Source organism: Myotis yumanensis, unplaced genomic scaffold, assembly GCF_028538775.1.
Source record: "Myotis yumanensis isolate MYYU_CA2020_CCGP unplaced genomic scaffold, mMyoYum1.0.hap1 SCAF_2, whole genome shotgun sequence".
NCBI lineage: Eukaryota > Metazoa > Chordata > Mammalia > Chiroptera > Vespertilionidae > Myotis > Myotis yumanensis.
Genome location: NW_027223753.1, coordinates 168929906 through 168956995, shown reverse-complemented (window position 1 = coordinate 168956995; position 27090 = coordinate 168929906). Strand labels below are relative to the sequence as shown.

At 37.9% G+C, this 27090-nt stretch overlaps 1 protein-coding gene across 5 annotated transcripts in view; it reads left to right on the top strand.

Moving 5' to 3' along the window:
* IL1RAP (interleukin 1 receptor accessory protein) overlaps positions 1–27090 on the top strand; it is a 159088-nt gene that overhangs the window by 31882 nt on the left and 100116 nt on the right. For all 5 annotated transcript variants that reach the window (XR_011470315.1, XM_070406576.1, XM_070406574.1 and 2 more), the window contains exon 2: positions 25593–25665. Coding sequence is in view for 4 of the 5 variants with exons in the window: in XM_070406576.1 (XP_070262677.1) it covers positions 25593–25665 (73 nt within the window). In the remaining variant the exon portion in view is untranslated. The remainder of the gene's footprint in view (positions 1–25592; positions 25666–27090) is intronic.

Genomic DNA, 27090 nt, shown 5'->3' with positions numbered 1-27090 from the left:
CTTAATAATGTTGGTAAAGGCAGCAATGAACTTGTCCATTAGGGTTTGGCAACTACTTGAATTTCCTAGGCATCATGCGAGTCTCCATCCCCTGCTACCTTGCACTGACTCTGTACTCTGCTTTTCTAGGTCCCCCTAGTTAGCTTTGCAAACCCTATACACTCTTATAGTCTCATTTAGCTTCCTTTCTCAGGATATTACATTATGACCTGTTTCTAGAAATTATCGAGTTTTGAGAATAAATATAAATGATTTGTGATTTCTTTGAGCCACTGCTTGATTTTAGGGTTCTGATTATCAGACACTCTAAGGAACTTGGGACAGACCATAGTTTGTTTTGGTCCTACATAATCTCATTTGGAGAAAGGGTATTCAGTTGAAGATGCACTGTGATTTGCAGAGAGGCAATTGTATTGAAAAGAAATAATGATTTGGTACTTAGTTATAAATATCAAAATGTGGAATATGAGTAACTTTATGCCAAACCTAAATTCTAGGATGTTTCATTCTACATAATTTATTTTACAGCTGGACCTTGCCTTCCATTTTGGTGACTAGATGTCCTTTTCCCCCTCCCCACACAGGATCAAATATATATAAGTTGCCCATCATTTCTCTGCTGGCTTATCATTCTAGGCCTACTCCCCATAATTCCTTGTCGGCTTCCCTGCAGATCACATTCTAGTCTTACCAGATACCTTGGTTTCTGATAAATATCTGCTTTTAGAACGTTGTTCAACTTGTTTTATCTTTTTATAATTTATTCTCCTCCCTCTTTTTCTTTCTTCATTCCTCCACTTTCTTCTGTGGTCTGTCTGGTACCCTCCCACCTACACACACACACACTTCTCTACCTGTTTAACTTGTTTAAATGCAGAGTCTTCATCTCTAGACCTATCCACTAGAAACAATCATTCCTTTGTTAGCATTTCTGTAACACATTATTTAAACTTTATCACTTAAAAGGTTGCTCCTCAGTCTATGGTGTGTGACTCAATAGCACATCAGCCTCTGGGGGTTGACTGAAAATGTAGACTCTTGAGTCCCGACCTAGACCTATTGAATTTCACCAAGATCTCAAGACCACCCTTGTTTACATTACTATTTGAGAAGCACTATCTTAGAACAGATACCCAACTTTGCCTCTCACTTGATTGCTTTTGTGGCAGTGGATTCTGACAGACTGCCTTGTGATGGGGGCTGTCTTCATCTTTCATCTGCAGGGCACGGTGGATGGCTCTGCACACAGCTGAGGCTCTTCTGTGTGTGTTTTTGAATGCAAGCCTGAGCTTTCAATGAGGAGGGGAATGTGAGGGAAATACAGGAATGTAGGATATGTTCATGATTCTTGTCAGCAAGAAAGCTTTCAAATTGTCTCACTTCTGTCATTGCTGTGGTTACATTTTATAGACCCTGGTATAAAAGGGCTCACCCCATTATCAAACCTGTTTTCTCCTCTCACTTCTTTGACAAGTGCCACAGTGATATGGGGTGTTTAAGCTTTTCGAAGCTTATGTGAATTTACTGTCCAAGGACATATATTTAAGGCACAGGGAAACATTGTATTGATATTTTATGAATAAGGTTATAGTTGTACAACTGGCATTATTGTTTGTTTCTAGAATTGGAAGACTAATCACAAGGTGAGAATAAGGTCTAGAATCCTATTTTGATACATCTGATCTTAGGAAAATAATATTGTTTAGTTGATTATATTTGCTTTTTGAAAACTTGGAAAGGGAGAAGGTCCATAATTTCAAAAGGGCTTTTTTGATCTCCCCTTATAGATTCTCTCCCCCATCCTCATCTTTCCTACTTTCCCTGGCATGATGGCTTTTCTTGTCTGTCACTTCTGTCTTCTCTTCTAGTTTTACAGTTTTCTTATTTATTCCACTCCTTATTCCTATTATCAACACTGTATTACAAAATGTGATTTTTATGATCCTTCACAAACAGCTGAGTGTAATTAATTAGTAAAATTATAATAAACATAATATGAATATAAAAATAAATTAAAGAATTAAATGAAATAAATATAATAAACATAATAATAAAATAAGTAAAATAAATATAAGTATAAATAATATCATTATAAATAAAATAAGTAACCAGATGATGATTTAACCTACATAAGAACAAGTCCAGTGGATCTTGTGATTTTCTTCCTATTAGTAAAAATAAAGTTGAATATGTAATTCTATTTTCATCCATTTTGTTAAGATTGTGAAATTGGCCCAGTTGGTGTGGCTCAGTGGTTGAGCATCAACACATGATTCAGCTCAATTCCCTGAGGGGATATGCCCAGGTTGCAGGCTAGATCCCCAGTAGGGGGCATGAAGAAGGCAGCCGATTGATGTTTCTCTTTCATTGATGTTTCTATCTCTCTATACCTCTCCCTTCCCCTCTCTAAAATCAATAAAAACATATATATTTTTTTAAAAAATTATAAAATTGTTTGAATACTTTTATTTCTATTATTTATTTAGAAGATACTCTCTAGTTCTGTGTTCTCCGTGTGGCATTTCAGTGGATGCAAAAAAATGAATTATAAAAGTAAAACACAACTAGTTTGCCCTTCAAGACTAAGATGCTCACATGAAATAGACAGTAGATGCAACACAAGGTAAAAGAGGATACGTACTAACACACATGCAACACAGTTATCATTGAGTTTTTGTTCACAGGAATCCAGGAGGTACTGGATGTGCAGAAATGGCAGGAAGTTTACTAGAGCATTCATTGAAGGACTAGTTTCTATGAATACTGGTTACTGTTGTTCACTGTCATATTCTCATCCTCTCTCTTTTTCTCTCCATCTCACTCGCTACCTTCCTCCATCACAAGGCCTCTTTTTCCCTTTTGTCCTTCCTTTGTTTTTTTTTTTTTTTTTTTTTTTTGTCTTTGGTGGACTAATGTTTGTGTGATTTTGATTCTGAAACCAAAAGCCTCAAAAAGCACAGAATTCTGTTTGGAAGGCATTTTATAAACCTTCCCTATGAGATTGTCTGTAGGGAAATTTCTTCCTGTCCTGGATATACAATGAACCATTTATTGGTCTTCAATATCTCAATACTAACTCATTATTTTAAAATTTATTATTTTTTTTCTTCCAGAAATTTATTTGACCATTTCTTCTTGTTTTGCTGCTAGCTTGCAATAACAAGAATTAGTCTTCATTCTCATGTGTGTCTGTGTTTTAGTTATTTTTCCCCCTAAAATTTATTGTAGTAAATTTTATACTTATTATAGGCTTAGGAGGTATTGGGAAAATATAATTAAAAACAAAACTTCTCAACCCCCAAATCCTCTCCACAATGATATGAGGGAAAGAAAACACCTTTATTTTTGAATAAGCATTAAACCAGATGTGATGCATATCACAGGCAAGCCACTAAGAGACTGCAAAGACAGAAAGAAATGTCACCCTTTTATAAAGCCACGCAGCCTATTGCACATGAGTTTTCAAGATGACCAATAACATGTCTTCAAGTTAGAGGACTTGGTAGCATCATTTGTAGCACATAGTCCATCCTGACTTTACTTGGTAATGGGGATAACTACCTATGTTATTTAATTGGCTTTATCCAAAAGAAAAAAACAAAAACTTCTCATATCTTTATTTTTTAACTGTATTTTGTTGTGATAATACTTAATATAAGATATACACTTTTAACAAAATTTTAAGTCTACAATGCATTATTTTTTACTGTAGGTATAATGTACGAGTTCATTTAGCTTCCATCTCCCCCTCCCCCAGTCCTAGGTAACCACCATTCCACTCTTTGAGTCTATGAATTTGACTATTTTATGTTACTCATATAAGTGGAATCATGCAGCATTTCTAATTCTGTTACTGGATTATTCCACTTACTATAATATCCTCAAAGTTTATGCTTCTTGTGGCATATTGAAGAATTCCTTTCATTTCTAAGGCTGCATAGTATTACAACATTTTCTTTGTCCATTCATTTGTGGATGCGCACAGGCTTTTTCCACATCTTGGCTTTTGTTAATAGTGCTTCAATAAATATGGAGTAATGTGACTTCAAGATCCTGATTTTAATGTTTTTGGATAAACACTCAGAAATGGGGTTGCTGGGTCTGACTCTATAACTTGGAGAAAGGTGCACCACTGAATTTAGGTTCTTACCTTCTCATGGAGACTGGGAGGTATCACCCCTATCTTGATGCTTACATTTCAAAAAGATGATCCCCAGGTCTCTGAGAAAGACATTTCTATGGCACAAAGCTGACAAGAGACTTATCTAGTCTTCAAAAGGATTTATCGAAAGAGATGAGAAAGTACCCAATAATTAGTATTTTTCTAAAACAAATGCTCTGACAAAAAGGAGCAGCGGGAAATCATTTCCTTTATTTTCAACAAGAAAAATGAAGCCTCATATTTTTAATTTGTATTTGCTCTTACAGAGCCTAGAACTTATTTTCATGTGTTTAACTAATGCAATTCAGAATTTTAGTCTGTTTTTTTCTGAGTTTATGATCAACCAGAGATTCAGCTGAGGTTTGTCTTTGGTCTTGTGTAACAACTTATATACCTTCCTGTTGGAATCTGATTTAAAAATTCATTCACATTTCTACATTTTTTTTTACTGTGGCAAAATATACATAAAACTTACCATTTTAACCATTTTAAATTAAGTGCATTCACATTGCTGTTCAACTGTCATGGCCATCCATTTCCAGAACTTTTACATCTTCCCAAATTTCAACAGAAACTGTACCCTTTTTTAGACACTAACTCTCTGTTCCCTCCGCCCCTGGCAAAGGCCACCATTAGCATTTTAATCTACCTGTTAAAAACTGCTCGGATGAGATCAGGGGCCACCACGGTGATTTGCAACAACATGGATGGACCTTGAGAATATCATGCTAAGTGAAATAAGTCAGGTAGAAAAAGTTGAAAACTATATGACTTCACTCATATGTGGGATTTAAAACTGAAAGCAGCAAATGAACAAACAAGAAAACAAACAAACAAAAAACCTCACAGACTCAGACAGCAGTATGGTGGCTTTCAGAGGCAATCAGGGAGGGGAGGTAATAAGGGGTAAAAGGGACCAATATATGGTGATGGAAGATGATTTGACTGTGGGTGGTGGGCACACAATGCAATATACAGATTATGTATCATAGGATTGTACACTTGAAACCTATATGATCTTATTAACCAATGTCACTCCAATAAATTGAATAAAAAGGAAACTGCATAGAGAGGGAAGAAGAATTCTGTTTGCCCAGGATTTGAAATACAAAGGTATTTTCATGGGAAACTGACGGGGGAAAACCACATTACAGCCATTGAATGTTGTGGGGGCGGGGGGAGGGAGCAAGGGGAGGGTCAAGCAGGGAAAAAGGAGACATATGCAAACTTTAAACAATAAAAAACAAACAAAAAAAATGTTGAATGTGGTGCCCCCTATATTCATGAGATGGTACATTAGTTATAAATAATCTAAGTCTGTGCCCAGAAATGTCTCATTTGTGTCACTTCATTTATTTCCAAAGTAATAAAAACTGCTTTTTTAGTAAAATATTATTGCTTATAATTCTGGGACTTTACTTATGTAGATTGACATTTTCTACTACCATTGCTTTAGTGAATCTTTTATCTTTCTTAATTGATCTTTTGCTGTATTTTGTGATACACAGCAAACTAAATGAGGAGCAGTTCCTTCCCCTGTTTTGCTTCTAGCCAACCAGGGGCACTGGGGAGAAAGATGTAAAAGCATCGGTGCTGACAATCTGCTGCAATCAGAGAACCTTATTTAAAACCCAGCTTTACTATTTGATTGCTATGATAGCTTGAGTAAGACACTTCACCTTTTTGCACCTAATTTCTTCATCTTGTAAAACAGGAAAATCATATTCCTTTCTGAATAAGTGTTGTGAATATCAAATAACATAAGACCTGAAAAGAAGCACTGGGTATACTGTCAAAGTGTGGATTATTTCTGTTGAATAAGGTACCTGGCAGGGAATTGGAAAATATGTGTTGAATGAACAGATATTGTTCTCAAAGTGAAATTTCTGAGGGTTCTCTCCTCCCCACACATACTCCTGGCCTGCCTGATAACCTCCACTGTCTGTTTTGCTCTGGTTCCTGATCACATCCTGCTCCAGGTTTAAAATAACTAGAGATGTTTAGCTGGTGTTGCTCAGTGGTTGAGCATCTACCCATGAACCAGGAGGTCATGGTTCAATTTCTGTTCAGGACACTTGCCTGGGTTTCTAGCTTGATCCCCTGGAGGGGGCATGCGGGAAGCAGCCAATTAACAAGTCTCTCTCATCATGTATGTTTCTATTTCTCTCTCCCTCTCGCTTTCTCTCTGAAATCAATAAAAATATATATTTAAAACATCTCTAGAGTTCACATTTTGGGGAGAGATAGAAAGGGTCCAAAGGCATGTTTGTTATGTTCTCTCGTTGGCTCTTACTTTCTAAGTCTAGCTGCTTCCTCAGAGCTTTGGAGCGGTTAGTTAGAAATACAGTCATCTCCTGGAAAATATCCAGTAGGAAGAAGGGACTTTCCTTTTTCCCCAGCAGCAGCATGCACAGGAAATTTCATGCTGGCCAAAAAAATAATGAGCAGCAGTAATGTTGAATCAGACACCAATTCAAAGTCAACAATATTCCAGGGCTAGTCCCAGGAGTCCCCTATGTGGACACTGGGCAGGAGTCACTGGGGGTCTTCTCTTGTTCAATGTCATCATCAAGCACAGGATAAGTGCAAATGTGTGTATTATAAGGCATAACGAAGTCTTACACTGACAAAGCAGATGGCAATCGCAGGGTATTCTTGTAAACTGACAGATTTCGGTGAGAACACACCTCCCTGAAGATGATCTGGAGAAGAAGATAAGTGTTGAGAGACCGGAGGTGTGGAAAACAATGGAAAGAGTGATGGTATTTTCCAAGACTGGGGAGCAGCCTATAGGAACACCCTGCCGCGGGCAGATGATCTGCTACTCCATACAGAAGCTGGCAATCATTCAGTGCACAGCGCTGAGCACTCTCCGTGTGCCCGGCTTCAGGCTTGGCCCCTGAGCCAAGCATCCATCAGAGGTAAGGGTCTCGAGAAAGAAGACATACACATTTAATTGCAGTACAGAATAAAAAATGACATTAATGGGACCAAAGGGAAAGTTGTAGGGAGGATACATTACATCTGGCCAAGAGAAGAAGGGAGGTACCATGAAGGAAATGGCTTTGGAAATAGATCTTAAAGGATGGGCAGTGTCTGTATATGTGAAGACGAGCATGCAGGGCATTCCAGGCAGAGGGATGATTAAGAGGGAAGGGGGAAAGGGGTGATTTATAGCACTATCTCTATGTGCACCTGTGGCCAGAGTCCAGGTTATATGAGGAGTGGAGCAGAAAGGGTTGGATAGGGGAGTTTGCCACCAAATCCAGAATGGCGAACGAAGGCTATCAGGGGAAAAGAATTAAGATGAGCTGTGTGGGAAAATCGATTTGGTCCTTGTCATCAGTCAGCCTTTACAAGTGTCCTCGCAGCCCTGAAAACTTTCCTGAGGCTTTTACCACCTTCTTGTTTGTGATGTGGGTAAACTTTTTTGGGGAGCAACTTTGGAGAATGATATTTTAGTCTGTTTTCAAGCATCAGTGAAAGGAAAGGGTATATATGTGCAAAAAAAACTACTACTGGTTTTTAGGTCAGCCTAATGAACCCATTCATTTCCTCATCTTTCTCTCTTTTCAGAAAAGGGCAGACAATTAAAAATAATAGCTCTTCTAATTTTTTTTAGCATATATTAAGGTCACAGAGGGAAAGGGGTTATTTACTGGGTCTCGTCATCTGTACTGTTTCCTTCTATAATTGGAGAAATAATAGCTCCCCCCTGTTTTCCTTTTCTTTCTTTATGGCATCTAATGTTCTGATTTTGCGACAGGCTTCACACATCCAAAATGCTAGAAGTGAAATCATAAGTAACTACAATTAGCTATACTGACCGAGCATAACATCACTATACTTAAATTCAGCAGCATGTCTTATGTCTCATTTTTGGTAACCATTATGATATTTTTTCTACATCAGCTTGCCACAGGGATAGCTCAGCAAATTAGAAAATTGATTCGAATTTCCCACTTTCTCCCCCCAATTAAGAATTCATGACCCTTATCTCACTAGGAGTTTTTTTCTAATATGCCCCATGAGAGAATTTACAGGAATTTCTCCAGCGTGGTCTGTTGCCTTATACAGATGAAACCCCTTATTTTTCTGAAAGAACCTCAGTCAGCATTTCTAAACTCTGCCAAGAATCCTAGTGCTTAGAGATATTCTAAACAGAGATTCATAAAGTCAATTAAGTTTGAGGAACACGGTAAATGATTCCTAAGTAATTTAGTTTCACAGCGTACATTAGCATTCTAAAGACCCCCAGAAATCCTGTAGAAAAAGATAACTTTAACCTCATTTTCACCTAATATTAATCACCCAATGTTTCTCTAAAATGAGGGCACAATACTAAAACGTATGCAGACAGTCCTCGGGTTACGTTGGACTCGATGTAGGTCATTTTGTGGTTACATCGCCATCTCCCATTTATTTATAAAAAAAAAGTTCCGTCATTTCGACATATGTACATATGTGCTTTATGTTTTTTTTTTTATCATTTATTTACCACAAATAAAGGTCAGGAGTTATCTTTCTTTTAATTATTATTTATTTATTTATTTTTACTGTTTCACTTCATTACTGCTGTGTATGTGCTCCATGTGCGTGATGTAGGTGCTTACGTAGGTGGGTTCCGACTTAAAGGTGCGCATCGCATTACGTCGCGCCATAGGAATGGATCTCCTACATAACCTGAGGACCGACTGTATATTTTTAAAAGCATTCTATAGAAGCCCAAGCTGGACAATATGATCAATATGTGGCCTTCAGAGGGTCTAACTTAATCCAAGAATGCAATTCAAAAAAATATCAATAGCCTTGCATTTAGACAGATGTATTGAATTCATCATTTGTCTACCAAACAAGATTAATGTGAGGATTTCTTTGTAACTTGGCGATCCTTTAAACCCTGTCTGTATCAACAGAGCTGCTACATCTTATATTATTTTCCTAAATCCGAAGAAACACCAGAGGGGACTGAAATAATAAGACAGTAATTTCGGCTGCAGAATGCAGATCTCGCTGACCCTGTGGGGTTATTGCAGAGTAAGATTAATTATGCAGATGTGCCACCCGAGGCTTTGGAGTTGAAGTCCCCTGTTGTAATTCATTGCAGGATCATTCATGTAGCCAGCATTTTGATATGATTATTATTCCACCACGGTTTTATCCGCCCCTAGACAATTACAGAACCACTTACCAGCATCTCTCATTGATTTCTTATTTAAAATTCCCAGGGCCACGGCAGGCATTCAGGTCCTGTTGTTGGCGACAGCTACAGATCAATGGCATGGAGCAACAGGGGGTTTTCTTTAGGACATGACAGATGCTGAGATTGTTTGCTAAGCAGAAGACAGACACTGGGACTCCAGTAGGAAGCAGTGTTTCTGGGGCCCAATGTCTCCAACACAAACGTTTAAAGTAATGACAGCAAGAGCAGAGAGGATGCGTATAGCAGGAAGATCATGAGATTTGGTGTCAGGATGTCTGAGTTTGAACACTGGTTTCACGATTTATTATCTGGGCCACTTCGGGGAAATCACTACTTTTTCTGTAAATAGTGTTTTCTGAAAATAGTGTTTCTGGGCCCCCATATCTCTAACACAAACGTTTAAAGTAATGACAGCAGGAGCAGAGAGGGAGCACAGAGCAGAAAGATCATGAGATTTTGTGTCAAGAAATCTGAGTTTGAACACCGGTTTCACCATTTATTCTCTGTGCCACTTTGGGGAAATCAGTCCTCTTTCCTGTAAAATGAGATTACTATTAAATGCCAAACTGCTGGCAGTCTTCTGAGGTTTAAATGAATGTGTGTGTGTGTGTGTGTGTGTGTGTGTCGGGGGAGGGGGGGACAACAACTTTGTGAATGGCAAAGTGTTTTAAATGTAGTTTTTGTGCTAATGAGAAAGGCTTCCATTCTTCATCTGGCAGAGTCAGCATAATCAAACATGCCAGTTATGGCCCAGTTGCTTGGGTAATGTCCTGTTGACTCCTCTAATGGCTGGTGCTGCTACCTAGGGCAGAATGTGGTCACCATGCATTGATATGATTAGCAGCTTCAAGGAGTGTATGCCCTTGAAATGATGTGCAGAATAAAATTCCCTTTTCTAATTGCTATGCTTGGTCCATGGTGTTAGGGACTTCATAACTGCAAGATAATACCCATCTAATTAGAATTTTTCAACAACTTTTTCTTCCTGTTCTATGCTCAGTGGAAACAGTAAGGCTTACTTTATTTTAATTTTGCCCAAAATGCATTTCTTACTGCATGGATACATTTTGGAGTGTTACCCATCTTCAGAGTGCAGCAGTAAAGCTCATCTTGTTCAAAGAGGTCCCCTCTCCTCCATACCTTCATAATTCTGTTCTCCATATTAAAATGCTAGTGATTCCTTTCTTAGAGCAAGATGCTTGGACTCATTTGTATCCTATATCCTATATAATAAAAGCCTAATATGCTAAGTGCCAGGTCATCCAGTCAGCCGTTCAACCAATCAAAGCATAATATGCTAATGATATGCTAAGGCCGTTCAACTGCTCGCTATGATGTGCACTGACCACCAGAAGGCAGATGCTCTGACTAGTAGGTTAGCTTGCTGCTGGGGTCCAGCTGATCAGGACTGAGCAAGACAGGCTGGGCATGTCCTGGAACCTTCCCGCGGTCCCTCCCTGGCTGGCCAACTTCCTGCGTCCCTCCTAGGCCCTGATCATGCACTGGTGGGGTCTCTCAGCCTGGCCTGCACCCTTTCAAAATCCAGGATCCCTAGGGGATGTCAGAGAGCCGGTTTTGGCCTGATCCCGTAGGGCAGGCCAAGGGACCCCACTGGTGCACGAATTTGTGCACTGGGCCTCTAGTACTTAATAATAGCAAATACAGCTAAACTGCTTTGTACAGTTAAAGAAATAACAGCAGATATTCTTTTAGGCATTTTATATAATGTTAACACATATAATTCTGTCAACAAACAGATAAGTAGGCACTGTTATTCTCTCTATTTTACAGTTGAGGAAATTAAGGCACAGACAGAATAAGTAACTTGCTAAATATTCCACAGATACTAAGTGGCAGAGGCGGGGATTGGAGCATTGAACTCAAAGAATTCAGCTTTTAACTACACTGTTATAATTAGCAACATGCATGCTGGAGATCCCTACTAGGTTGTGAGTTCCTGGATGCCTGGGGCATGTTAAAATCTGTTTCATCCTTTAGCATTTAGCACAGAGGGTCCACATAGTAGGTATTCAGTGACTGTTCATTAGCTTTGCATTGGGAGGGGGGAGAAAGCTCCTGAAAAGTTTATGGGGCATCCACAAAATGCCTCATTTGTACTGTCAGTATACATATATTTTTAGTATATGTTTCACCCTCTTGCTTAATTTTCTTGTCAAAGCATTTTCAAAGCTCCCACTGCACACTGCTTGAGCACCTCTCTGGAAGGGTACTGTTTTTCCAAGTGGCTGTATGGTGAAGATAAGGCATACTTGTTGAAATTAGGGTCACTTGAATTTTCAATACTTTATGGATCAATACATAATAGCCCTATAAAATTCCCAGGATTTCTCATTCTGCTGAAAGGGCAATTGCATGCTCTTGCTTTATGTGCAATAAAGTCACCAAATGTCAAATGCGTATGTAAAGATCTGTGCACCAGAGCCCCCACCCTGTCCCTCCATCCAGAGCGATTCGGTGGACTGAGGTCACATCCCAGACTACAGGACTGGTGGGTGCCCATTGCCATCTGTCAGGGTGATCCTGGTGTCCAAAAATCAGTGAAAGAAGCCATAGAATTTTCTCAGCAGGGCCACAGACTCACACAGAACTCCTCAGTGTTAGTTCAGAGGGGATTTTCTTTAACACTTTAGATACAGAGAGATGGGATTTTTTTTAAAGCTCTCTACTTTGGGCTTATGTGTTCCCAGGAAGACTTGGAGTATTGTATTTGCATTTCAGGGACAATTGGGGTTGGGGATGGGAGGATACCTGGTGGGCCTTGCTCTCCAGCAGACAGAAAGCCTGAAGGCAGAGGCTGTCCTGAGGTCCCGGGGTTTTCCCACAGTTGGCACAGTGTCGGTCTGGTATGTGGTGAGACTTCCGTGAAAGTTCTAATGTAACATTTGCCTTTAACTCTTTTTTTAAAACAATATATTTTTATTGATTTCAGAGACAAAGGGAAAGAGAGAAACATCAATGATGAAAGAATCATTGATTGGCTGCCTCCTGCACACCCCCTCCTGGGGATTGAGCCTGTAACCCAGGCATGTGCCCTTGACTGAAATTGAACCTGGGACCCTTCAGTCCCCAGGCGACGCTCTATCCACGGAGCCAAACCAGCTAGGGCTGACTTTAACTCTTCTTAATCAAACTAGTTGTGGAAACAGAGGCACCGGGATAATTAAGTGCAGAGGCAAAGTCACACAGGCAGTTAATACAAAAGTCAGTACTGAGACCCAGACTCGCCCCCCTCCCTGCTCTGTTTGTCTGTGTAATTGATAAGGAGGAGCCCTTGGGGCTGCTTGAGTAGCTGAAGCTGCTGATGCTTCCAGGTCCCTGAGCAGGTGGGCATGTGATGTGTGATGCTCTGGTCTGATAGATGATCCCTGGCAAGCCAACCTTTTTTCTCCTGACAGAAGCAGGAAGATGACATGGGGATATGCTCCTGTAAAAGGATAACCGACTGTGTTGTGAGATCAAGAATGGCTTAGATCCAGTCCAGTCCAATGTCTAAGGCAGGCTCACTTTTCAGGCAGTGGATCTTGATGAGAAGTCACATCTGTTTACAGCCATCCCTGGAGAAGACTGTATCCTGTGGATGACCATTAGCCCAGCTCAGGAATCTCATGTGCATGTGATTACCTGTATAAAATAAAGCATCAACACCCTAACTGGTTTGGCTCAGTGGATAGAGCATTGGCCTGTGGACTGAAAGATTCCAGGTTCGATTCCGGTCAAAGGCATGTACCTTGGTTGCAGGCACATTCCCAGTAGGAGGTGTGCAGGAGGCAGCTGATCGATGTTTCTCTCTCATCGATGTTTTTAACTCTCTATCCCTCTCCCTTCGTCTCTGTAAAAAAAAAAAAAATCAATAAAATATATTAAAAAAATAAAGCATCAACACCTCATATCTGCATCATTCTTCACTGTTTATGAAGCTTTTCCATCAAATCTAATTTGATCTTTAAAGCAGCTCATGAAGCAAATATTTGTTATACTATTTCACTGATAAGGATGCCAGGGTCCACAGGGGTTAAGTAAATTATCCAAGGGCACACAGTTCAAGAGTGACCAACAGCAAACTAAACAGAGGTGGACTGTGTCCTAGGAGGTGGTGGGTGTTGTTTTTTCCCCTATTACCCCGCAGTTATGTGTTTATTGTACAAAAGCATTGGGCTGTGTACTGTGGACACAAACTTGGAGTCCTAGTCCAGAAAGGGGTGGGAAAAGGGAAAAACCTAAATAAAACAGATCAGCACAGAAATTCCTCAGGGCTCTAAAGGAGAAACAGATACCTGCCCAGTTTTTAGAAAAGGCAGTTTGTACTTCAGCCAGCGGCAAGATAAAGAGAACTGGGAAAGGATGCAGAGGGGAAGGGCAGCTGTGGGAAGGTTAGCATTCATTTCCTTTCTCTGGTTGCCAGTTTCGTCTCAAGTAGAGTTGAATGATTTTGAAAAGCATCTGCATCTTATAGATTGAGAATTGATCTGGGAATTAGAGCCTGGGTTCTCCCTTCTCTCATTAGAGCTTTCACTCTATCAGTATTCCCAATGAAACCTTGAGAGGTTTAATGCATGAAAGAGGGGTTCATGGTCAAATAGCATGGTAAATGCAGTGTTAAAACAAGTCAACCACGATATTTACTTGGTAGATTACCAGAGCTTTTTAAAGGCTAATGTGTACTGTGAGTATTCAAGACAGAGATATGTGACATGTTACTTTTCAAATTCAATTTGGCCACTTGGTCCTTTGGCAGAGTGCACACTACGGGATATGGCCATTTCCATCAAACACTTCAGTGTGATTATAGTGTACTTGATCATCGATTTGTTCTTTTCTCTACTTTTTCCTTTTGTATTTATAAGTCTGATTTTGCTCCTAAACGGTGTGATCCGTGATTATAAAAACCATTGTGTTCATTTCTTTAAACTGCAGTTTCTGTTAAAGTGTATGAAAGAAAGACCCAATAAATACTTCTTGATTTGAACAAAATTTGATTCTGTAAATGCAGAAGCTGGAGTGCACAGTTTTTATGGAGAAATCCATGAAAGCTCGACCACAGTTTTGTTGCCTGTGGCCTCTCTAACAGTCTGCAGATGGTGTCTTTCTCTGGAGAGCCTCACAGACAGGATCGTGATCTTCAGACCATTCCTTTGAATCAGAGAGGTTATTGGTGTCGATGTTGTTATATGAAACGTAAAGGAAGAAAACCTCAGGCTAAGAAGCTACTCTATGCTGGGAAAAGTGATGACTTTCCTAACCTGGAGGAGACTAGATCTTGGTTGAGAAGGTGATGTGACTGGTTTGTGTCAGTGGTGGGTTATAATACCACCCAGCTCTCTACTTGAACTTCCCCTGACAACGCAGTTCCCCGGAGAGCAGAGAGGTCTGCTGCAATGCTGCTCCCTTGCTGTGGGTCCAACAGTTCCAGGAGGACAGGGACATTTTTATTCCCTCCTTTTTGCCCAGAGCTTGAGAAATATATGTTGTTCGAATTAGAAGAAATGTTATATATATTCACCATAAATATCCAGTCCCTCCCCCAGTCTTGAAGTTCTGCGATGACTCTCTACCACATTCTGTGTTGGATTTTAAGCTGCTTTTTTTTTTATTTAAAAGATTGTACATAATGTTGTCCAGTGCCTTTTACTAACCTTTCCCTGTTGTTTTAAACCATCCTTTAAATTCAATCAAGCAAAAGTTTTTCCAGACTTTTTATGCAAGCATGACATATTAATGGTAAAGTATATAAATACTAAGCATACAGATGGATGAACTTTTACAAATGCATCATCATGCAACCATCATCACACTAAGAAATAGAACATGACCAGACCTTAGAAACTTCAATCTTACGACTGCCTACCAATATCTCCAAAAGCAATCCAGCAATTAAATTAAGTTATAAAGTAAGCAATTTATAGCATATTTTCCTTTTGATTTTAAAGTCTCCACTACTTTGGATTCTTTCAAATTTAAATGAAACAAAACAAAAAATCCCAGGGTATTTTATAATGTCATAACACCTTATATTATTGTGTAATTATAGCACTTTATAATTACAAAGTCTTCTTTCACATGTCACATCATTTGGTCCTTCACAACAGTCTAGGAGATAGTCTGGGCAGAAGTTTTTACTTCCATTAAAAAGAAAAAGAAGTATTTGAGAATAGAGAAGAGAAACCTTCTTGACCACGATTTCTCCATGTTCAAGTTATATTATGTTATATAGGTACTAGACTTATCAGGGTGAACACTACATAAGGTATATGAATGTGTAATCACAATGTTGTACATCCTTAACTGAAAAGTAAACAATTTTATTGTAGAGCATATTATAACAATTGTGGCTTTCCTGTAAGTTAGAGAGGCCTGACTTATAACTATACCTGTCTTCTCTGAAGTATTTGGGGAACAGAGCATTAAATTTGGACCTAGGATAGAAAACAAAGTGTAGGATATGGCAAGTTTTTCCCAATGGTCAATAGTCAACTAAAAAAAATTAACTTGTGTTCTTCTTTGTAAATAATATTAATGGTAGCTCACATTTGTCTGCTGTTTCACAGTTTCTCAATTGTACTATCTCATTTACTAAGAGTTAATGATACCCAGCCTTTACTGAGAGATACTATGTTCATGGACAGTGCTAATCACTCCACGGGAATTATCAAGTACACTCCTCCCAAAACAACTGATGAGGCAAGTATTAGTCTCTATCGCCCCCACTTGCTGAAGTGATGCCTTTTCTAAGTGGTCAAAACTCCTGCTTCAGTATCTCAAAGTACAGAAAACTTAATCATCAAATTTTCCACCCACTAAGAAAAGGGTACACTGAAATACTCTTCTTGTCCTCCTTGAAAAGGGTACATGAATGCTTAGCTTGTCTATCTTAAATTAGTCATCAATGCAGTGACCAGGAAATACACTTTATCTATCTAAGTGGTTGCTGTGAATATTCTTTTCTTCTTCTCTGAGGCTGTCCAAGATCAAACAGTTAAACTTAAAACTTCAAGTTCAGTTCTCTTTCACTTTCATCTCACTGAAAAACTAGTTCTATTTCTCTTTGTGATATTTCTTCCCTCACTCCACAGGACATGGTGCTATTCAGAATATTAAAGAACAAAAGGGAATCAATCTGCTTATATCCTATTCCAAACTTTGAAAGACTGCAGGTGGTATGTTATGTTATATATGTCTCCTCAGATTTTCAAAGACTTTGAAGGTATTTAGAAAGAAAGGGAGAGGCAATAGCTAATGTTTTCTGGTGTGAACTTGGACTCTGCTGGTTGTATCAAGGTTAACAACTTTGGCTTGATATGCTGAAAGTTGGGATAATTCATTGATCTCTCTATGTTCCTGGACTGCTAAACTTTTCTGGAACATTCAGTACTTAATGACAGGACTCTATTATTTTTAAAGTAAATGTTGAAAATAGAAACCATATTTAGGTTAAAACAGCTTTATTTAAACTAGAGGAGTTCACAAATCATTTGTGGATATTTTTTAAAAGAAAGATCATGTCACTTAAAAATATATTTTAATCAACATACAATAAAATAGACTTTTTTGAATTACAGCTCTATGAATAATAACTCATGTATCAATTCATTTAATCACTGCCCCAATCAGGATATGGAACTGCTCTATTCCCCAAATAACTCTTTTGTGCTATCTATCCCTGTATAGTCACACCCTCATATTACCTCTAGTCCCTGATCTGTTCTCTATCACTCTAGTTTTGTCCTTTTGGGAATGTAATTTAAATGGAATTAGACAGATAGTAATCTATATAGACAGGCTTTTTTCACTTAGCATAATGCTTTTGTGATTCATCCAAGTTGTTGTTATCAACAGCTCATCACTTTGTATTGCTGAAAAGTAGTCTATTTTTTAGATGCACCAGAGTTTATTTATCCATTTGCCTGTTGAAGGATGTTTGGATTGTTTCCAGGTTTGGTAAATTAATAATAGAACTGCAGTGAACATTTGTGTATAGGTTTTTGTGTGAACACAAGTTTCCACTTCTCTTGGATAAATCCCGAGGAGCGGGATTACTAGACCCTATGGGAAGACTATGTATAACTTTGTAAGAAGTTGCCAAATCATTTTCCAGAGGGGCTGTACCATTTGGTAGTTTCAGCAGTAGGGAGTTCCAGTTGCTCCGTATTCTCTTTAGCACTGGTATTTCGTGTAGTCCTATCTATTTTTGAGGGTTTCATTTGCATTTTCCTTATGGCTAATGACTTGAATATCTTTTCATGGGTCAGTTTTCCTTCTGAATAGAATAAGTCTCCCTGTACTCAAGGGGGATATGTTCCAAGAAGCCCAGTGCATGCCTGAAATCATGGATAGTACCAAAACCTAAATATCATATGTTTTCTTTTCTCTGTAGGATACATACATACATTTTCACTTAAAGGAAGCACTTTACGGCTTCGTTACTTTACTAGTATAGCATCACTACTCCTGTGCTTGGGCCTATTACTAAGTAAAATATGGGTTACTTGAAAACAAGCACTGGGCCACTAGGTGACCAACAGGCAGGATACGCAGGCAAGGAGAGGATTCACATCGTGGGCAGGATGGAGTGGGACAGTGAGAGATTTCCTTAAGTTACTCGGAATGGTGTACTATTTGAAATTATGAATTGTTTATTTCTGGAATTTTCCATTTAATATTTTTGGACCATGGTTGACTGTCAGTAACTGAAACCATGGAATGTGAAATCACAGATAAGGGGGATCAGCTGTATCCTATTAGGTAAAGGATCTCTTTAAGATTTTTGACATTTTAAAATTGGGTTGTGTTTAGTGTGATTCCTACAACTTCATTCTTCTTTTTCAAATGGTTTTTAATATTTAAGGCATTTCTCTTTCCATATAAATTTCATAATCTGCTTGACTTTATCTGTAAGCAAAATATTGTTAGGATATTTTGTTGGAATTTCATTAAATCTGTCAATTAATTTTGGGGGGAAATTGACATCTTTTCTATGTGGAGACTTTTAGTTCATGAATATGCTATGTTTATTGTATTATTGTTTGTTACTACTGTAACAAATTAACAGAACTTAGTGTCTTAAAACAACTCTTTTTATATCACAATTTCTGTTGGTCAGAAATCCAGGTACAGTGTGGCTTATCTGGTCTTTGTTTAGGGTTTTACAAGGCTAAAGTCGAAGTGTCAGCAAGGTTGGGCTCCTTTCTGCACTCTCTGGGGAAGAATGCACTTCCAGAGTTGTTGGCAGAATTCTATTTTCTGTGGTTGTGGGACTGAAGTTTCCTACTGACTGTCAGCTCTGTAAGGCCACCTGTATTCCTTGACATGTTGCTACATCTGTCTTTAAATCTCATTGGCTTTTGAGTTCTTTTCTTGCTTTGCTTTTCTCTGCTTTGTCCTTTTGCTGCATCTCTCTGACTTTAACCAGAGAAAGTTATTTGCATTTAAGGGCTCATGTGATAGATTGGGCTCACTCGAATAATTCAGTATAACCTTCCTACGTTAATATTCATAGCTTTAATTATATTTATAACATCCCTTTGGTTAAGTAAGATAGCATAATAGATTCCAGGGATCTAAGGCACGGGGCCACTCTGCCAACCACATAATTCCATTTATTTAGGTCTTCTTTGATTTCTTTTATCAATGTTTTATAAATATCAGCATACAGATCGTGTACAGGTTTGGTTAGACTTTAAGCTAAATATTTCATTTTTGTTTTAATTATTATAACCATCCTTATTAAAAGTGGTTTCTGTTTCCCATTGCCAGTATATACTAATATGTTTAACTTTTGTGTGTTGACTACATATTCTGTGACCTTACTTATTCATTTCTATTTTTAATAGGTTCATTAAGATTTTTTTATGTTGAAAATTATGTCATCTGTGAATAGTCTTATTGCACTGATTAAGACTTTGGGAATGAAGTACAAAGAATGAACATCCTTGCCTTGCTCCTGATCTTAGTGGAAAAGCATTCAATTTCAACATATGATGCAATGTTCGCTGTAGGTTTTTTGCAGATGCTCTTTATTGGTTTCAGGAAGTTCCCTTCTAATTTTAGATTGCTGAGAGGTTTTCTTTCTATTATGAATGATGTGGAATTTTGTCAAATGCTCTTCCTGCCTCAATTGATATGATCATGAGATCTTTCTTTCTTAGATTTTTCAAATACTGAAACTAGCCTTGCATTCTGGAATAAACTCTGCTTGGTTATGGGATATCTATAGATTTCTTTTCTGTGTGCTGTCTGTGGCAGGTTTTAGAATCAGAATAATGTCTCATAAAGTGAATTGGTAACTGTCTTGTCATCTATTTTCTGGAAGAGATTATGTAGAATTGATGTTATTTATTTTTTAAATGTTTGATTGAATTCACCAGTGAAATCATCTGAAGCTTGGGAATTTATTTTTTGGAAGGTTACTAACTGCAAATTCAATTTCTTTTAATAAAAGGATCAATGAAAGGATCTATTTTATTTTGAATGAGCTTGGGTAGTTTGTGGTTTTTAAGATGTCTGTCCATTTCATTTAAATTGTGGAATTTATGTGCCTAAGGATTTGAACATTGCCTTATTACCATTTTAATGCCAATGTAACCAGTAGTGATATCATCTTTCATTCCTGATATTAGGGATATGTGCTTTATTTTTGTTCTTGGTTCACCTAGCTAGAGGTATAGCAATTGTATTGTTCTTTTCAAAGTACCAACTTCTGGTTTTATTATTTTTTTCTGTCTTAAGATTTTGGGTATCTACTCTTTATTATTTTCTTCATTTTTGATTGGTTGGTTTATTTTTCTCTTCTCTTTCCAAGTTCTTAAGATGGGAGATTAGATTGTAGGCTTGAAGTCGTTCTTCTTTTTTAATGTAGGCCTGCAGTTTCTTGGATTATCCTGTACACACTTCTTCAACTGCATCCCACTTATTTTGATATGCTGTTTCTTTCACTTTTGTTCAGTTCAAAATATTTTCTAATTTCCCTGTTTGATCCATGGATTATTTAAAGTTATATTTCTTAATTTTGAAGTGTTTGGAGATTACCCTGTTATTTTTCTTTTTTTTCTTCTTTTTTAAAAAATATATTTTATTGATTTTTCACAGAGAGGAAGAGAGAGGGATAGAGAGTTAGAAACATCGATGAGAGAGAAACATCGATCAGCTGCCTCCTGCACATCCCCTACTGGGGATGTGGCCGCAATCGAGGTACATGCCCTTGACCGGAATCGAACCCGGGACCCTTGAGTCCACAGGCCGACGCTCTATCCACTGAACCAAACTGGTCAGGGCTGTTATTTTTCTTTTATTGATTTCTTGTTTAATTATGTAGAGAGAAGATTGACTTTAATTCTTTTAAATGTGTTAAGGTGTGTTTTCTGGTGCATGAGGAGGCTCATATGTACTTGAAAATAATGTGCCATTCTTTAACTTTTAGAGTCCTCAAATAGTTGCTCCACGTATTATTCCTAAGTTTACAACTGCAATTCATTGATAATGACGGTGGAGTTTGCTTGCTTTGTTTGACCCAGAATCAGAGCCTTTCATGTTACTTTGCTGAAACGTTTTCATTGATAAATACTAGATTCTGGAATATTCTGCACAAGGACCCTTCTATGGGTCAAAAGACTAGAAAACAGATTAAAAAATGATGATGAAAATAACTCTGATTTTTAAGTAAATGCTATCTCCTTTTCTATAAAAATGGGATAATTAATAATCTGGCCTATGTCCTTCAAAGACTTATTTGTCATAGCTGTGCAAGACCTGCTCAGTAAGTTAGAGAAGGGAAAAAGAAGGATCTGGGTGGGATCAGGACTCGAGCAAGAGATATGGCTGCAGGGCTAACCTTACACAGGGATGACTTTCCAGGTTTGTGCCTTAGTGGCCACGTTTTCAGTAGGCAGGTCATAGCAAAGGGCATCTGTTGGCCAGGAATGAAGCAAGTGATAGCAGCTTCATGGTTACAAGAGGCTTATCCAGTTCAGAGAAGACCTTACAGGGCACAGGGTGCAGGCTCCTGGAAAAGTTCTGAAAAACACCAGGTTGAAGGTCCAAGCCCCAACCAGGTTCATGGGCTTTAAAGTGTAGCCATGATCTGAATATAGAGCTATAAGTGGAATCAGGAAACTGAGGGAGAAATCAGTCCTGTGGACTATTGAAATGCTGATGTGCAGAACAAAGGCTGAGCAAGTGGTCAGTTAGAAAAATTACCATCCTTGGGGAAGCAAAACTAGTTTTAGCCTGTTACCCGCTGCTCAGTGAGAGAATCCAGGGCTAACTCAGAGATGAGATCCTAGTGCTTATTGAGCCTAGAGAATGCAGAAAATAGAAAGCTTCATATTCAGGAGTCGATGTTAAAGTTCTGAGCGCCTGTTAGCTGTCATTATTAACATTGTTGTTGATAACGTAGACCTAAGTACATATTTGAAACTTCTCGCTAGGTGATATAGGCATCCAAGTTGATATACCAGGAAACAATGTTATTGACTATGAGAGAAGTACCAATACCTCAGAAAGGAAGTATAAACATGATCATATAGTAAATAAAATGGATAATGCAAGAGAGGCTAACTGGAAATTTATTATATAAAAGTTTCAATCATCGGAAGCAAGAGTAGAGTCTGTTAAGTCTACCACAGTAATCTAAAGCTAGACTGTAATTCAGACCATGAGAAACCATGTATCATTAGGCAGGTTTCTTTCCTTTCTGACAGTTTCTCCATCTCTGCAAATACCCAGTGCCCCCTCCCCCCAAGAAACAAGAACCAAAGTGTATTACTCAGTGGGTTAGAGCATTGGCCTGATATGCCAAGGCTGCAGGTTCAATCTCTGGTCAGGGCATATACAAGAAGCAACCAGTGAATACCTAAATAAGTGAAAGAACAAATCTCTCTCTCTCTCTCTCTCTCTCTCAAAATCAATAAATACTCCCTATTTTTTAAAAAGTGTATTACTAGTCACAATAATAAAATTCTTAGGCAGAATGTAAGATGATGTTAAATGAACCTGCCTTCTTAGAGAGGTCGCAGACCAGCCAACCTCCTCCCACTAACCTCGGTACCTTTAGTCTGTCAAAAACAGCCGACACAATCACATTTTCTTTTCAGTCTGCTTTATTCTAATTCATCACAGGGCCAGACTGACCCTGGACTTGTCTTTGCACACAAGTTATCTTTTGATTAGCTTTACCTTGGTGACCTGACTTCTTGCTGCCTCTGGCATAATCCAGTTACTCATGAGAATATCAATTAAGGTCCTCAATCACCCTAATTAGAATGTCTTCTAAGTGTTGCTTTAGGAATAGTATTAGGGTTGAAAGTACTGTGCCCTGAATCTGAAATGAAATATCTAGTTGCTCTCCACTGACAAGGATTAATGCAGAATTATTAATTAATTTAATTAATGACTTGGATGAGGACCTAGGTGGCATGCTGATCAAGTTTATAGATGACACAAAGCTAGGAGGATAACAATTACTGGGATGACAGACTAGGGAGCCAAAATGATTTCAAGACAGAATTTAGTGGCAATCCATCTAATACGTGCCTGGAAGAATGATCTCCATTAGGCAGAACTGGATGTTAATATCACTCCTCTAATCAGAATCCTTCAATGATTCCCCTATTTGCTGTTAAAATTAAATCCCAAGTTCTTAAGCTGCTACTCAAGTCCATGTTATATTGTAATCCTAACTCTTCCTGCTTTCCAACAAAATCTTCTATATAGTACTTTTCCTAATACCCTGTGCTTGAGCCAAACTGAATTATTTATAGACTATTTCCTATTTATGGTCCATTTCTCCCTATCTTTGAGCATTATTCTCCATTGAGCTTCCTTTCCACAGACTTTCATTCTGCCTCACTTTTAAATTTCCAAACCAGTCCTTGCTAGTTCAAAAGCTACCTCTTACATTTAGTCTTCTTTGATTGCCTTAGCTAGAGTCATCTCTGTCTTTTGCTAATCTTCAATTACACTTATCTGTTCCTCTCTGACTATTTTATCACTATTTACTCTGTACTGCAGTTATTTTGTGTACACATTTTAAGGCTCTGCTAAACTCTGCCTGGTGCTAGAATGTCTGCCTGCTAAATCTTTACATACCCTATAGAGCTTCTGCATGTGTGTTGCTCATAGCTGATGACATTGAAGTGGTTTACATGTGGTTTATTTCTTCTACTGGGAAGAAGTGTCCTTAGAGGAGGCCATGCATCTAACTTACTAGAGGCCCCAACAGTTATATCAAAGAGACGTATAAGCAGAAAGTCTTCAATATATGTTTTATTGAACAAAGGAATGATGGAGAGAAGAGTTCCCTAAGGTAATAGTATATGAATAGGAAGGGAATGGTGGTGATAAGAAAGAGACATTTAATCTTTGAAATAAAACAGTTATTAAGATATAATTAACTCACCTGATTTGTGTATGGTCATGCTAAAGGAGGAAGCACAGTATGAAGCAGAGATTTCTGATGATGTGTGGTCAAGAGAGGTGATAGGAGTTGGAAAATTGCATTGCCTTTTAAAGTGACTACATACTGTGTGGATTGCTTGGACAATGTCAGTTTACACCTATTGTTTCAGTATAATACTCTTAAAATTGTCCCATTTAAATGCTGTTACATGGTCACCCTATTAATCAAGTAACTCTTTGACCTTTTAAGACTGGTGGGTCCCTGTGGTTGTAAAGCTTATGATATATGCTAATGTTTGGAATAATAATAGTCTTATAGTTAGCCAGATATGGGTATAAAACTCATCTCTGTCACTTACTAAAAATATGATCTGGACACATATCCAAGACCTCTGATAAGCACCCTTACATATGACTGTTGGGTTCAAAAGTGAAAAGGGAGATCTACAGTATGAAATTTTTCAGTAATGTAAATATTTCAGTATTTATAACCAGGGGCCAGATATGTCTAGGGCATTAGGGAAATAAATATTTCACAGAGTTGTTAAATCTTCAGGCCTTCTGCATTAACGATCACACAACCAAGAGTAAGGGCATGGTTCTTGCTGGCTGACTGTTTCAGCTGGTTATCAATAGAGAGGCTCAAGATCACAGAAATTGGATTTAAGACTCATCATTTATTTTTTCAAGTGAGAAGAGGAAAGCAGCCACAACAGGGCATGTGGTTTATATATTTCCCTTTACTATAAATTCATAGTGTGGTGGAATGCTGACCAGGTCAGATTTCAGGATTTCTAGATTTCCTATTTATCACGAAGAAGGAAAATTGCCTGGATTATAAAATACTTCCAGTTGGGAATAGACCAAAGGAATGTAAAGAAGGGAAGAAGATCAAACATCTGCTGGAATGTGACTCTAATGAAAAAAATCCAGAGTGTTTTTTTAAATAGGTATTTATAGTTCAGTGTATATATCAGATTAATAAATGGATCTACCTCATCCATTGCTGATGGTACAACCACTATGGAAAGCAGTCTTCCTCAAAAAATTAGGAATAGAGCTACCATATGACTCAGCAACCCCACTCCTGGGTATATACCTGAAAAACTTGAAATTATGTATTTGCAAAGATATATGCACCCCTATGTTCATTGCAGCATTATTCACCATGGACAAGTAATAGAAACAACCAAAGTGTCCCGAGATAGAGAACTGACAAAGGAGATGTGGTACATATACAAATGGAATACTACTCAGCCATGTTGCAACAGCATGGATGGACCTTGAGAACATTATGCTAAGTGAAATAAGTCAGTCAGAAAAAGCTAATAACCATTTGATTTCACTCATATGTGGTATATAAAAATGAAACTTATGAACACAAACAGCAATGTAGTGGTTGCCAGAGGGAAGGAGGTGATGGGAGAAAGGGGTCCTAATATAAGGTGACAGGAGAAAATTTGACTTTGGGTAGTGGGCACACGTGCAATATACAGAAATCTACATATTCATGTTGATCAATGTCAGAAGAAAAGAAGAAAAGAAGGAAGGGTTCTAGAGCCAAGCTGTTAGAATTTGATTATTACTCTACCACTTTCTACCCAAAGGATCTTGGTTATGTGCTTTAAACTTGTCCCAGTTTCTTTATCTGTAACAGTGATTTTTAAAAACCTATCTTATTGGTTGGTTCTGACAATTAAATGTGTTAATATTATAAAATTGTCAGAATAGTTCCTGATCAATAGTCAGTATGCATATACACTAAATATTATGTAAACACTGAGAGTAATGAGTCCTCTCCCTTACCTTTGTATTTAGATGGACAAGATGGGACTTCTGTGGTGTGTAATGAGTCTCTACTTATATGGGATCTTGCAAAGTGATGCCTCGGGTAAGTGAATGGCTTTTGACAATCAATTGAAATGTAAGTCATGCATAGTGTATTATCTCAGGTCTTTATGAAAATGAACTAAGAGAAGATAATATTGTTCATTTCCATTGTCTTCTGTGGTAGCACAGAATCATAAATTTGACAGAATCAGAGAATTTTGATGGTAGGAGGAACCATTGACATCTCTAGTCTTCACAGTACACAGTGCAATTAGGTTAGTGATCTGGTGTGTAAAAATGTGGGACTTTTCCATCACCTTCAGTTCCAAACCAACTAGAAGCCTGCTTCTTTTCCTTACATCAGGTCCTATGGGAAAAGAAATGACAGTGATAGTAGCATTGTTTTTCAAACTTGAGCCAGTGGTGGAGAAGGCCTTGGTGGTAATAGTCAATTGAGACGTTATAAAAACAAATAAATAATGACAGGTTTCTGTCATGCTGCTTCTATATAGGAAAGAAAGACCAGTCAGGCTCAATCTTTCTTTGGGTGTTGCTCCATAAGAGGAGCCATCCAAAGCCTTTATTGAGTTTGAATTACCGAACTCAACCATCATGGACCTGGATCAAATGAAATCAGACTTACAAGGGACTTGAAAGTTTATCTTTTCAGGTCTCCTCTCTTCTCCAGAATTACTATTCAGAACTATTTTCTGGTATCTCTAAGTAGTGATTAACTAATTTTAACCAGTTATATCTTTGGACTGATAAAATTTTAGATTTTAGTACATATAACTGAAATTTGTCTATATGTCATTTCCATACATTTCTTTGGTTCAACTTATTGATTTAAATAGAAAATGCATAATCCAATGGTTTTCTAATTTTAATGCAAGGAACCTAGATATCTTAATTTTAAAAAGCTTTTAATGTATAATTCCCCTAAAAATCTTGGCCATACTTTGAATACCATTTTTTATGTCCTCTTTTATGTGAAAAACCTCCACAAATGTTACAACAGTGATCATATAATCATGACCATGCTCTCTAATAAATGCCTTCAGATGTTCTTCACATGACATAGATTTGAGTCCTCCTACCATCCTGATGATATTTTCTGGGTGTTTTTTAGTTTTGCTATGACACTTAAAGCATTTTATTAGAAAACAAAAACACTAAAGGAGAGGTATAACTAGGACAGAGTATAGCTCAAAGCTGAGAGAAGGAGAGATAACTTTCAATCTCGTTGGCCCCTGGGGTCTTCACAGATGAAAGTGTATATTATACAGGGCTGATATTCAGGTGGGATACATGACTATATAGCTCTACTAGCTTTTTAGACTGGCATATATCCCGCTTTAGTGAGTGCTCCATTTGATGGTCAGTGTCACGATGTCCTGATTTTTAAATATGCTGAATATAAACCCTGATCATAGTTTGTTCTTATTTGATTTAATTCTATGCTTACAGAGGCCTTCCTTAACCATCT